The sequence below is a fragment of the Abramis brama genome, assembly GCF_963993115.1.
Source record: "Abramis brama genome assembly, chromosome: 22".
NCBI lineage: Eukaryota > Metazoa > Chordata > Actinopteri > Cypriniformes > Leuciscidae > Abramis > Abramis brama.
The window spans coordinates 13,557,299-13,570,645 of NC_139984.1; the positions used below are offsets into that span (position 1 = coordinate 13,557,299).

Consider the following 13,347-nt stretch of genomic DNA (forward strand, 5'->3'; position numbering starts at 1 on the left):
ATTACACATTTTCTTGACATCAAGATATTGAACCGAACGGCACAACCTTGCTTATCATATGTTGCAGTCTGTTCTATGAACCACCTTTCAGGCTATTCCTGTTTCATTTTAACCTAATGTTCATTCCAAGAAACATATAACGTTCATCAGTCATTACCAGAGGCTATTGACGGAAATGTAAAATAGTACAGAGAAGCAGTTAAAATAGACCTGCTTGCATGCTATGATCCTCAAATATTGCAATCTCTATGAAAGCATGATCAGCTTGTACATTAAAAATATAAATTTGCTCTGTTTGTTTTATGTCTCTCGTTAATAATGAGGCAGACGTCACTGATATTCACCACTGTTCCCAGCAGCACAGCTGACCTGCATTGACCTCACTGCTTAAATGTCCTTATTGTGTTTGTGTGTGTGTGTGTGTGTGTGTGTGTGTGTGTGTGTGTGTTGGAAGCCTCTGATGCTGACAAAGAGTAAGAGCTCTGAAAGGTTGAAACCAGAAATCGCTTTGACATATTGGCCAAAATACACTGTATTACACTGTACTGTCCAGTTATGTGATAAATTTGTGCTGTCTAGAGCCTAAAGCCACACATTCATCCATGCAGGACAGACCAGCCAGTCATCTGTCAGCAATAAAACATGGTGGAAGAGGCAAATTATAAACTTTTCATCAAAAACCATCCTGCCGATTTGTCTGCCATCAGGGTTACAGTTATTGCAGTGTTTTTCCAACAGATCTCAGAGGACTAAAGACTGAGGCTGGACTACTACAGTAAAAGGGACTCTTTCATCCAGCATTACACACACCAATTACACCCACTGACCCTCTACAACATGGCTTTGTTTCTGCTTGCATAGAAAGAACTGCCCTCTCATCACTGATGTATGAGTCTGACTCAGTTTGTGTGAATGAATCTTTATATCACGGTCAGACAAAAGAAACGTGAAGCCTGGAAGCAAATGTAAAACATGATTTGCATAACACAGTATATACTTTACATTTTATGGTGTAAGACTAGGGTCATTTCTTTGTTAAGGTGTCTGTGTTTTTATTATCCTCTGCCACTGCTTCAACCTTTGAAGTGATAATCGTGTTGTGCTTGCTTAATGTGACCATGAGGTGGCACTAGTGGTTAAATTAACACACAGAAGATCTGTTGAATGATTTGCTTTTTTCTACTTTATTCTGACACAGATGTTGTAATATCCACCCGTGTCAAGATACAATTGCTGTATGCACACTGAACATTAATGTCTAAACTTGATTTTATTAGCCTAGAACCTATTTATATATCATTCATAACAACACCGAAATTGGACCTACACATCTATAAAAAAAATAATTAAAAAAACACAATTAACAAATGGAAATTAGATGCTTAACTTTTGGAAAATGCTGATTAACCTACACACACACACAGATTTTGATGTTTGTTTTGGACCGTTGTCCTGATGGAAGATCCAACCACGGCCCATTATAAGATTTCTAGCAGAGGCTGTCAGGTTTTGATTTTTTATCTGTTGGTATTTGCTAGAATCCATAATACCATGTATCTGAACAAGATGTCCAGGACCTCTCCGAGGAGGATTTTTCTTGAAACCCTCCCAAACAACATGTGGTTGTGTAAGAGTTGTTTGATAATTTTTTTTAGGCTTTCTGACCCCCAAGACTCAAGTAATCTCTGCAATTCTCCATCTGTGATCCTTGGAGAGTCTTTGGCCACTCAAACTTTCTTCCTCACCGTGCATTAAGACAATATAGACACACGTCCTCTTCCTGGCAGATTCGTAACATCTTTAGTTGATTGGAACTTCTTAATTATTGCCCTGATGGTCAAAATGGGGATTTTCAATTCTTTAGCTATTTTCTTACAGCCACTTTCTATTTTGTGATTCTCAACAATCTTTTGATGCACATCAGAACTATATTCTTTGGTTTTATTCATTGTGATGGATGATTAAGGGAATTTGGCCTTTGTGTTTCCTCATATTTAAACTCCTGTGAAACAAGAAGTCATAGCTAGACAATTTCATGTTCCTAGTCACCCTGGTGTGCTAAATAAAGGTAAATATTAATGGGAATATACTTCAGAGATATTTTACTCGTAAAAAATTCTAGGGGTGCCAATAATTGTGGCCAAGTGTTTTGGAGAAAAACATTTATTTCATAATGTGATTTCCTCCCCACTTTCAATTCTTTTACTTCAATGAAAGGTTAGATTTTTGCGATTTTTTTGAATGAAAGATCAAAAGGATAAACAATGCAGATTATTTTTTTTACAGCCATTTTTGATCATATTTACCAGGGGTGCCATTAATTCTGTCCACCACTGTATATATTATATGTAACAATTATCACAACAAAGAAAACATGAAAATGTGGGTTATTATGTTATTTTATTTTATTTTATTAGGACATCAAATATTAAATTGATACTGTATGTTCTTTAATTTTCTACTACTTAAATATGCTTTTTTTAACTCGTTTAGTTTAAATAATGATTAAATTAAAATAGATGTTATAATAGAATATAATTAATAGAATTCAAATAAAATGAAGTTAAAATAATTAGATTATTTTTAATAATTCATCTTTTTTTTTTTTCTTAAAGTATATCTTAAGTAAAACTATGTGTATGTAGAGTCAGTACAGATGATGTATTTCTCATCAGACAAGACAAATAAGGATTTATGAATCCACTTTCGTCATTGTCGCCACCACAACCATTACATGGAGACGAGAGGACTGCGGGGTCCCAGTCCTCCCTCCTCAGAGACAGAGCAACAACAGCAGGGAAACCTGTTAGTATCATTATCACAGATATTTAGGCCAAGTATATAGGACAGAGGACCAAAATACTGTTGTACATTAATTAAGCCCACCATGAAGTAGAATATGTGATATCCAGCAGCAGCAGGGGATATTTTCTGAATCCCTGTGGGTTTTGCATTCCTCAGTTTAGTGTGGCAAGGCTGCTGACAGCCATAACAGTAACAAAATCCCTAAACGTCTCAACACCGCACAGATAATTGCTGTCTTACAGGAAATAAACAGTCCATTTTCCATTATCCATTCAGAAATTCTACTATAAATATGTTTTACAGCAGTGTCGTAGCATGCCATCATAGCCAATTTTGCTCTTCTTGCAAGATCCATCCCAACAGATTTGCATAAAAAGAAAACACTGCATGTACACAGGAATGAACCAACCGTGGATGAATCAATCAATCAATAAAAGATCAAGTGAAGCCTCTCTGTCTCAAGAGGATTGGGACAAATCCCCTTCTTTCATGTGGCAATGAACGCCTCCGTTAGCACAGATCCCAACCAGCTCCTCTGTCCTGTCTCCAGCAGGGTGTTCCTGTGGGTAAACCCATTAACTGTGAGCTTATGAAGTTCGGGGAGCGCCACCTGTGTGAGGGTCCCAGAAGGGGCCCTTAATAAGGCTCTAGTGTTCGGCCAGAAGTGCAGTCTCTGAATAAAGCAATCATTACAGACTAATTCTGGTGCATGTGACCTGTGCTCACATTCCTGCCTCATCCTCCAGCCTCCCTTTCCACTGCTGCAGACAAGCAGTTTTCAGCACAGAAGGAAAGATATACAGGGTAGATCAGGGCTAGTTGTCACAAGGGCTGTATTTCAGTAAACTGTAATATTTCGAGCCAAAAACCAATGGTATAAAATAAATGCTTCTTTTAACTACAGTAGCTGCAGTAACACTTAATAAAGTATAAATGCAATAAAACCACACTGGGATACATTAATACAATTAAAAGCCAACAATATTACATTATTGCTAATACACATAAAATATAGAGTAAGTCATGGAAGTTTTTCATCAGATTAGTTATTAGGTCAAAAGGTCAATTATGTTAAATAGGCAGTAATGATGGAAATTATCAATAGCTTTTTTTGTAGCCATAACTGGAAAATCAACCTATGAGAAATTTTCACTAAATGTCAAAAATATGACAGCTAATCCTGGTATCTCCTGAATCAGCCAAGATAAATAGGCCAGCTAAAACAGACAGACATACTGTATTATTGTTTTAGCCATACAGATACAGCTGTGTTGGGGAGACATGAAACAATTAAAAGGATACTATAGTTTACCGGAAATGAAAATGTTGTCATCATTTAACCCTCAAGCTGTTCCAAAACTGTATGAGTTTCTTTCTTCTGCTGAACACAAAAGAAGATATTCTGAAGAATGTCGGTAACCAGACAGTTGCCATTGACATAATACACAGTATTTTTTTTCCTACTATGGAAGTCAATAGATACCTTCAACTGTTTGATTTCCATATTCTTAAAAATATATTCTCTTGTGTTCAACAGAAGAAAGAAACTCATACAGTTTTGGAACAACTTGAGGGTGAGTAAATGATAATAGAATTCACATTAACCCTAACCCTAACCCTAACCCGAACCCGAACCCGAACTATCCCTTTAAAGATTAAGAACCCTTAGGCTAATACTAAAGTTTTATAGAACTTGACTCAATACTAGCCTATTGTATTTCAGGAAATCACTAAAATTATTCATTTGATTTGCCTACATCATTAAAAACAGCATGGCTCATAATAGTAATTTGTTTGGGAATACATTGGTCGCACTGTCAGTTCGAAAGTCGACTCATAAAAAAACATTCGAGTTGGAATCGGACAAAACATTCTGCTAATGATTCACTTAAAAGAGTCGACTCATTAGAGTTATTCGTTCAGGAATCGGAATAGCCTACATTGGTCGGAGCGTGTGCTGAATCAGTGAATAGTTAGCGCAAGTGACTGTTATAGTTCACACTTGTAATATAGAAAAGTGGCTGGCTTAAATTTTTAAGTAGCCTACAATCAACTTGAATCAACAATGATTGAGTCAATTCAACTTAAATTAGGCCTGGGCCTACAATAAAATGAGTTAAAGCAATGTAAAAACATATTTTGTCATAACTTTTTGATCATATTGTTTACAGGGAAACCACCCGTTCGAATCGTTAATGGGATGAAGAGCTCACGCGCCGTGTGTTGGTGGCAGTAGTGCTCTGTTCTGCGCACGAGGCTCTCCATTCGTCACGGTCGGAGCCGCTATCTGGGCGGGGAGAAAGAAAGAAACCTCACTAAAGCTCACTAACACTCAGCAGAGGAGAAGCCGCGATTCACAACTGAGGACGCGCACGGGAGAATATCTTGCAGGCGTGGTGAATAAAAGAAAATCGAAGCATCTCAATCCAAGCACTCATATTTTCTTGTGGATTTTCAACGGTTTTGATGTCGGCTGATCTGGTGTGAAGCGTTTACCAGTTCAGCTTCTGTTTTTTGGGGGGGAGTGGAGGTATCATTTCAGCTTCATTCGTGTCTTGTAAACGGAATGAATGACCAAGACAAAGGTTGACACCGGTTCCCCGACGCATTTTGTCTCGTCGAAGGAGAAGAGGCAAAAGCAAAAAATGGAGAGCAGCACCGGCGAACAAGAACAGCCGCCTGCGCAGCCGCTGCAAGTTAACGAGAAAAAGAAAACACACCGGGCACCGTCTCCAGCAAGACCCAAAGATGTGCCCGGGTGGTCCCTCACTAAAATCCGCGGAGGTATTGGCACGCCGACGCTGAGCGTTAAACCGGGAGCCATATATTTAGGCGGCCGAGTGTCCAGACGCAGCCCGGTTACCGGGAAAGAACCGAAAACAGAGAAGAGCAAACCGACCGGCAAGCCCGCGCTATCCGCGGCCGGTGCTCAGAAGAGCAGCGCGAAGTCCAATAAAAGCGCTCGAAGAAAAGTTTCGGACGCCAGCATCGGATCGGATGATTTAAGCAAGGACTCCGGCTGCGCTCCGGGGAAACTCTCAGCCACCGACAGCAGCTCCGAGCTCTCGGACTGCGCCTCCGAGGAGAACAAGGTCTCCACAGACGCGCTCAGCAGTGACACCGAGACCAGCAGTCGCGGGGGGATCGACGGCGATAAATCGGCAGCAGAACATGGACTATTGGACAAGAGTGGTCAGACCAAGACCAGCGTGGAGAAAGAGCGACTCTCGCTGGGAATGGAGACCGCAGAGGGGAGCGTCTCTCCCGGCGACGAGCGCTCGCTCACCTCGTTCGACAGCAGGATGCTCGCCAGCACTTCCCTGGCGTTTTCGGACCTGACTGAGGAGCTGATGGACGGGATGCATGAGGAATTAATCAGGGAAATAGAGGAACTCAGGTCGGAAAATGATTATTTAAAGGTAAGATAATGATTCTATTATTTTATTATTGTAAAATCAAACATCAAAGCATTGCAGTAAAAAAAAATATTTTCATGATTTATCACAACTTTTTATCTTTTTTTTTTTTCAAATCAACTTAGATAATGTGGTTCAGATAACATAATATTTTGAGTTTCTATTTATTAAACCAATCTCCTTCGTTGTATTAACTCAAATTTTAAAGAAACCAGGTAAGTTACTTTATTTTAAGTTAAACCAACAATGGTGTCATATGGCACCATGTTAACCACTGTCTCCACCAAAATGTCATATTGCTCAGTTTAAGGTTACAACTTGGATGTTATTCTAGTCCTTTGGCTGATGCCAAAAACCAAAACACTGATCTCAAGAACATATAATGCAACATAAAAACCTCCAAATAACCAACTAGAACCAAAATGGTATGCAAAAGGGGTTCTTTTCAGAACATTTAAAGAATTTCTAAAAAAAAATTAAAAAAATCCACAAAGTATAGCCAGTAACACTGTTGTAGTTACAACAGTGAAACTGTAGTGCAATGATAGTATAAAAGGCTTAAACAATTTTTTTATGCTCATGATTATGACAACCAACTAGACTGAAAATGCTGAATTACCTTATTAATTAAAAAATCATATAAAAGTGGTAAATTAATTACACTATAAGGCCACTTAGAACTGATATACTGAATCAAGAAAATCAAATTAATAAATTCATAAAACTGAATAGAAATTGCTGTGAGATGATAAATGGCTGGAAACTGAGATTTTTTTTTTTTATAATGATGAAATGTATCACAATAACTGTTGTTATTGTATTTGGTGGAAACTAGTTGGAGAGTCGCCAGTATAATACTGTATTACTGCCATATCATTATCATTGTTCCTAAGGCAGACATGCCAGTGTGTTCCCTCTAAAACTGGAAATACTCATTTTATTCATGTTGCAAGGCATATATTTAAGATCTTTGTTTACTATTAGATGGGTTTGTCTTTTCCACAGAATTACTATGAGTCATATGTAAGAGCTGAACAGTGATTCCTCGGTTTTCATAAACTATCAGAAGACCGTGACAAGACCAAATCTTTTTCATTTGACATGCCTAATATAACAGCATAAAAAAGGCTAGTGTTTAGTTGTGTTGCTTGAGTAATGCAGCTGTTTGTACAGATGCTGCAGCAGTCCACTGCGCCCGCGCCCACTTTTCACTCCATTGTTTATCCGCGCGCTGAGCACGTGACGCGCGCTGCAGTAGTTGACCTATATTCACTGGAAATGTGTGACAGCACGCGGTGGCCCACAGCATCTATCAGCCTCTGAAAGTGGGATGCATTTTTTCTACCCGTTTGAGGTATACATAGTTTATTTGTGTTTAGAGCCATGTGCTTTGTAAACATCGCGGTATTGTGCAAACTCATCATAATCATAATGCAGCATAATTAATTTGATGCATATATTAGTTTTCACACCACCCTTGATAATAGGTCAGGGGCGTGCATTTTTTGAAGGGGTGCCACTGGTAGTCCGGACTTACCTGGGTAGATCTTTTATCATCTAAACCCAATATGTTTTTTAAAAAAAAGCTTGCTAAATGCATTGTAATTTCTAAAATGATGCATTGTTTGTTTGTGTGTATATCAGGATGAAATGGAGGAGCTTCGCTCTGAGATGCTGGAGATGAGGGACATGTACATGGAGGAGGATGTTTATCAGCTTCAGGAGCTCAGACAGCAGCTGGATCAGGCCAACAAGACCTGCCGCATCCTGCAGTACCGTCTGAAGAAGGCAGAGAGACGCAGTATCCGCGTGGCCCAGACTGGACAAGTGGACGGGGAGCTTATCCGCACACTGGAGCAAGACGTCAAGGTTAGTGCGGCACGGTATTTATTACAGATAAAACCTACCAATCGTATTCTGTTAGGTAAATGATTGTGATTGCTTGAGTTTGCATTTGAACTACCCTTTGTGAAAAAGAAGTGTGCTCAATTGTTCACTGTGTACTTGTAGTGCACTTCAAATCTTAACAGTTTGTACTTGTACTTATAACTGTACTTGCAGGTAATATAAGCGAAGTAAAAAGCCAATTAATTGTACTTAAAGAGAGTCCACATTCACATTTTAAAAAGTGCACTTTGTAATAATTACGTCAAATTAAAAACATGTAATTATTGTTTTAATAATCTTTTGTCATGCTTAAAAGTACACTTAATTTGATGTATTGACTAACAAACTAAAGCACATTTAAAGTACTTGATTGTAATTTATTTAGTGTAAATTTAAACACAGTTGAAGTTAATATATTTTAAAGTTAATATATTTGAAATGTACTAAATTGAAACCTCATCATTAAAAATGTGTAATTACAAATATATTTAAATACATGAGTTTCAAAGACATCAAAGTAGATTTTAGTTCACCATAAATGCTTGTACAGTACACTTGAACCATTTCAAGAACAATAGAAGTAAATATAAAAAAGAACTTTTTTTAAAACTATATATTGAATAAGACATATTGAACTTTAATACACTTTCATTTAATTGTAAATAACATGGAATTAAGTGTCTGAAATCATGACAGTCAGTTTGCACTTAAGCATATTCTTTTAAAGTATATTAGTTCCATAAGTTGTTTTTCACAAGGGACCTCTGAATCCCATAAGTGAATCTTATAAATATCCAATGATGTAGATGTCTTCAGAGACTGTAAGATCATGCTTTAGCCTGCATGTCATGCACCACGCAGGCAGCTGTCTCACATGGCTGTGGACACAATACTTCCTTTATCTGGTCTGTCAGAGGAGAGAGAAATAACCATGATGTCATTCCCATCGCCACTGTCTGTATTCGTCTTTTAAATGGCTGATGTGTATACAGTAACAGAGGGAAGGAAAAGGAGGGAGAGTGATTTCCTCTGCCAAGCAAATGCTGTGGCTCTTTGTGCTAATGAGACTGACTATGGTGGTCTTATACAAGTAACATTGTCACATACTTAAGTTTCACTACTCAGAACACAGCTGGTGAGGATCAGAAGTTTTAACACACAATCGATGAGGCAAGGCGAGGGGGATGGTGTCTGCAGGAAAACATCGCGGCCTCTGCTGAATTCTTTAACTGCTGACAGGAGTCTCATAACACAGGGTCAATTGTCTCCCCACGCTACTGGCACAGCCAGGTCAAATTACACTGATCTCCGCAGCGCTTCGTACATTCAACTGGTTGATATACTCCATTGCCACCGCTGTGACAGACACACTGTTTGAGGAGGAAGAACATTGTTTCTTTAAGTTCAGCTTAGCACAGCAACAAAGCACCGTATAGATCTAAGTGCTAACTCAGATTGTCTTGTACCCTTACAGGCTTATGAAGATAACTAGTGCTACATCCAGTGCTTTGAAAATAGTTGTGTAACACATGCTACAGTATTTAGTTAATTTGTACAGTGGCTGTTGGCCTATATAAACCAATATACTCATGACTGATTGGTCAGATATTTCCTAATATTCACCATCGTCCATTGCAATGCTGTTTGGCAGACTTTCATGTCTCTTGTTTCACACCAATGCTCTCTCTCGTTTGATACAAACACAACTGCTGACATTTTTGTCTCAGTTATTGATTGTAGTGAAAATGACCTTGAGGATTTTTGCAATGTTCATCTTGTTTCTACTGATTGTTTTGTACATTATGACCTAAAACTAGCAAAAAAAAAGGTAAAGGTAAAACTAACCGAAAGGTCGATGTTGAGCATATCATCCAGTCATGGATTATTTTGCGATAGACCGACTCTCTATACATTATCCTGCCTGTTATTTGGCTTACTCACCAAAATATATACATGATTGGACTTCAAAAACTAATTTGAGTTAAAAAATATTATATTATGTGAAATCCACTGGCCCAAAATGATGCCATTGTGGAGAACCATGTAATTACCATACAGCTATATATATTAGCATGCATATAAAATACAATTTAAAGATGACATTTTGAAAATTCTAAACATTTATTCATTGCATTGTTTATTATGCATTGACAAGGCTGTTGGTAGATTTGGATCTACTGGTTGATTTATCTCAAAATGCTAAATTATTACTGGCCACTACATTACTAATCATGTTCTATATGTTAAGTAAAACCCTTGATTTTTGTGATACTTTAACTTTTTAAGGCCCAGATGTTAACACACATGGCCCACTTACCGGGTGTTTCCAAATGAATAAACCTCATTCAGAGGTCAGTGATATTCTGACCAAGAGGCTGTGCAAGACAAATGTTTTTTTCCCCTTGGACTTACCCTGTCATAAAAGAGTTTCCCATGTTCAGATCTTTCCCATCTTGCTCTGGTCTCTCAGGACCGTGGGGGAGGGTGATGATGTCATGGTCAGGAGGAGGTAGGGGTGAAAAGGGTTGATGGAGGATTTGAATGTTTGTAAGATCCCTGCACCATTTCCTGCTCTCTGAAGCACTGGCCTCATTTCTCATCCAGTGAGAGCAGCGTCTCCCAGATCTGTCAGGGGGAAGGATGGGAAACAGCTCCACACCTTCTCATCAGCTGCTCTGGCTTATTAAACAGGGTTTGGAGAAGTACAGTACTATAGCTTCCTATTTCCCTCTGTTACCCATCTGAGCTTCTTCTCCAGTCATGTGCTCATGCAAAACAACAGCTGAGAAACAGAGACAATGATTACAGCTGTAGGAGACAAAAACTGTCTAAATGAGATCTCTTCTGATCCTTAAATCTCGATAATCTAGTGCATTGAAACCGGAAAATTCCGTCAATGGCGGGGAAGTGTTGTCTCATAAATTATGGAAATTAATGGGGGGAAAAGAGTTAAAATCGTACCATGGATATCATTAAATATTTCTGCTCATGCTCAGACTTAATGGAGGATGTTTGTGTAAGTCTCCTGCTTCCAAGAAGAAAGAAGAAAGAAGATTTAATCCAAGTCCAAATTATCTGAGCTCTGCTAGTTTAATTTACATCTCCAAAATTTGCTTCTATTTTTATTTCTGAGACAAAGTTAATACTTTAAAGAGTTAAATTCCAAAGTATACTTCAGTTTTGACGCAAATGCATAGTGTAGCTAGCCTGGAAATCCAGACCTAAATCTAAAAGATTAATGGTCTGGCGTCGACTAATGAAAATCGGCCAGCTCGAGGGGCGGCACCAAGAATGCATTTGAAAATCTCACTGCACGCAATTGGATAACACTATGACCAATCACAACAAGTTATCACTTAGCTACCAGCGGCGCTAACTGGTAGATTAGACTCTTATCGTATCCGGTCGGCAAAACAGCAAAAATGCCCTTCTTGCAAAGGAACGATTCGAGCGCCGTCTTCTGTTCCTAGAGAAAAAGTCTACATCTTTCATTGTAGCGGCCAAAGCAGTTTCAAACAACTGGTGTTCATCCATAGCCATCTTGCAATGTTTACTAATGACTTCGACCTCGCAGCGCTGTCGTCATTTCGCCTCTGGCCCGCCTATATCACATAACCCGATGTGATTGGTGCAGCTCAGATCGAGGGGCATATTTAATGAGCATCATTACTCGACACCAGAGTAACTCACTGAGCAAATTCAACTTGTGCTCTCGCGAGAACTCTAGATTACCAGGGTATAGTGTAGCTATGCGTACAGCAAAACTAATAGTCTTTTATTTGATTTATATTAAAAATGAATACCCCCTCACACAAGCTCTCGTCAACCTGGCCGTCTATTGTTGTTGCATTTTTCTTTCTTTTGACTGTGAAACAACAAGCTGGGCTAGTGACGCCACCCTTTGGACCAACCAATAGGGCGGTGCAGGGATGATGTATTTTTGTTGGCCAAATCCCAGAAACAAGATCACATTTAGCTCTTCCGGTTCCATCGTCCTGAAGTCAATGGATTTTTGGTTAAATGTCTTGGTTATATGTTAAATTCTATGACATAATGCATTGGTAATAGAGTGCTGCAGTAGTGAAATCAAAACCTGGGAAGACTTATTCACCAGTGGTTCCCTCGGGATTTTCCTATGGGTTTTTATGATAGGGTTTTTCCAATTTATAAGTAAAATAAGGTTTGTAGTAAACATAACTCAAAGATACTTGTACATTTTGTTCTACAACATAAACTGCACACACTCACACCCCAAATGTTCTTATCTGGTTACTTATTAGAAACGTAAAAAAAAAAAAAAACATAGCTTCAAAATGTGTAATTTACGCTGTAGAGCAAAACGTTTATGTTTTTATGCTGATGATGAAATTTACGTCTGTATGTTTAACCTAGCGTATGTGCAGTATATTTTGAGCTTAATGAGACATGCATTAAGTGTCCTGAGCTTTAAAATAGCAACCTCTGAGCAATAAAATTACCCTCTGGGCACAATGAGAATAATAAAGAGGAAGTGAGGGTGACAGATGCTGATAAGCAAATAAATACTGTTTGGTCAGTTTGGCCTTTGCCTGTTTAGAAATCAGCTTAGCAGCAGCATCCTGGAGATAAGAGGGGAGAAAGAGGCACATAGTAATGAACATCTTATTGTAAAGCAGGTTTGGTCCACTCTCGGTCAAACCACTCTAGAGATTCCAGGAAAACTGACTCTGGCTGCCTTCTCTCTTCATTATCATCTATGTGAGGAGTGCACATGCACAATCATCCATGTGCTGCATTCACACGTCAAAGTCAACTCAAACAGCCATGGAGCAAGACAAAGCCCCACTTAAAGCCCAGATCTAAAGCTCAGAGAAACTCTAGAGGAGGCACATTTGAGATAACTTCAATTTAAAAAAATTAAAAGCAGGAGACTCCATTTACTTGCCCTATATTTTATCTCAGTAATTTCCAGTTTCACTCAGAAATGCATCACATTATGTAAGTAAAATGGTTTGCAAATGCAATTTTATGCTGACTCTACTACTCGCTTTTAGGTTGGAAAGGCAGGATTTGTAATAATATCTCGAGAGTGGCATATGGGTGGAAGCAGAAATGGACTGGCAGATACATTTAAAGTGTGTCCATCCTTTTAAAAATGTAGTAGCAACTGTGTTAATGGGTTTCTTTCAACGACCGAATTTGGTGCCCTTGGACTGTCTTCATCTGGCTCATCTGAGCTGCATGTGTGTTTATAGAGGTT

At 38.7% G+C, this 13,347-nt stretch overlaps 1 protein-coding gene across 2 annotated transcripts in view; it reads left to right on the forward strand.

The window, feature by feature from the left end:
- The first annotated feature begins 5,119 nt into the window (after window positions 1-5,119).
- mtcl2 (microtubule crosslinking factor 2) overlaps window positions 5,120-13,347 on the forward strand; it is a 46,500-nt gene continuing 38,272 nt past the window's right edge. For both annotated transcript variants that reach the window (XM_084098442.1, XM_084098443.1), the window contains exons 1-2: window positions 5,120-6,224; window positions 7,866-8,090. In XM_084098442.1, coding sequence (XP_083954568.1) covers window positions 5,376-6,224; window positions 7,866-8,090 — 1,074 coding nt within the window. In that variant the 5' untranslated portion in view covers window positions 5,120-5,375. The remainder of the gene's footprint in view (window positions 6,225-7,865; window positions 8,091-13,347) is intronic.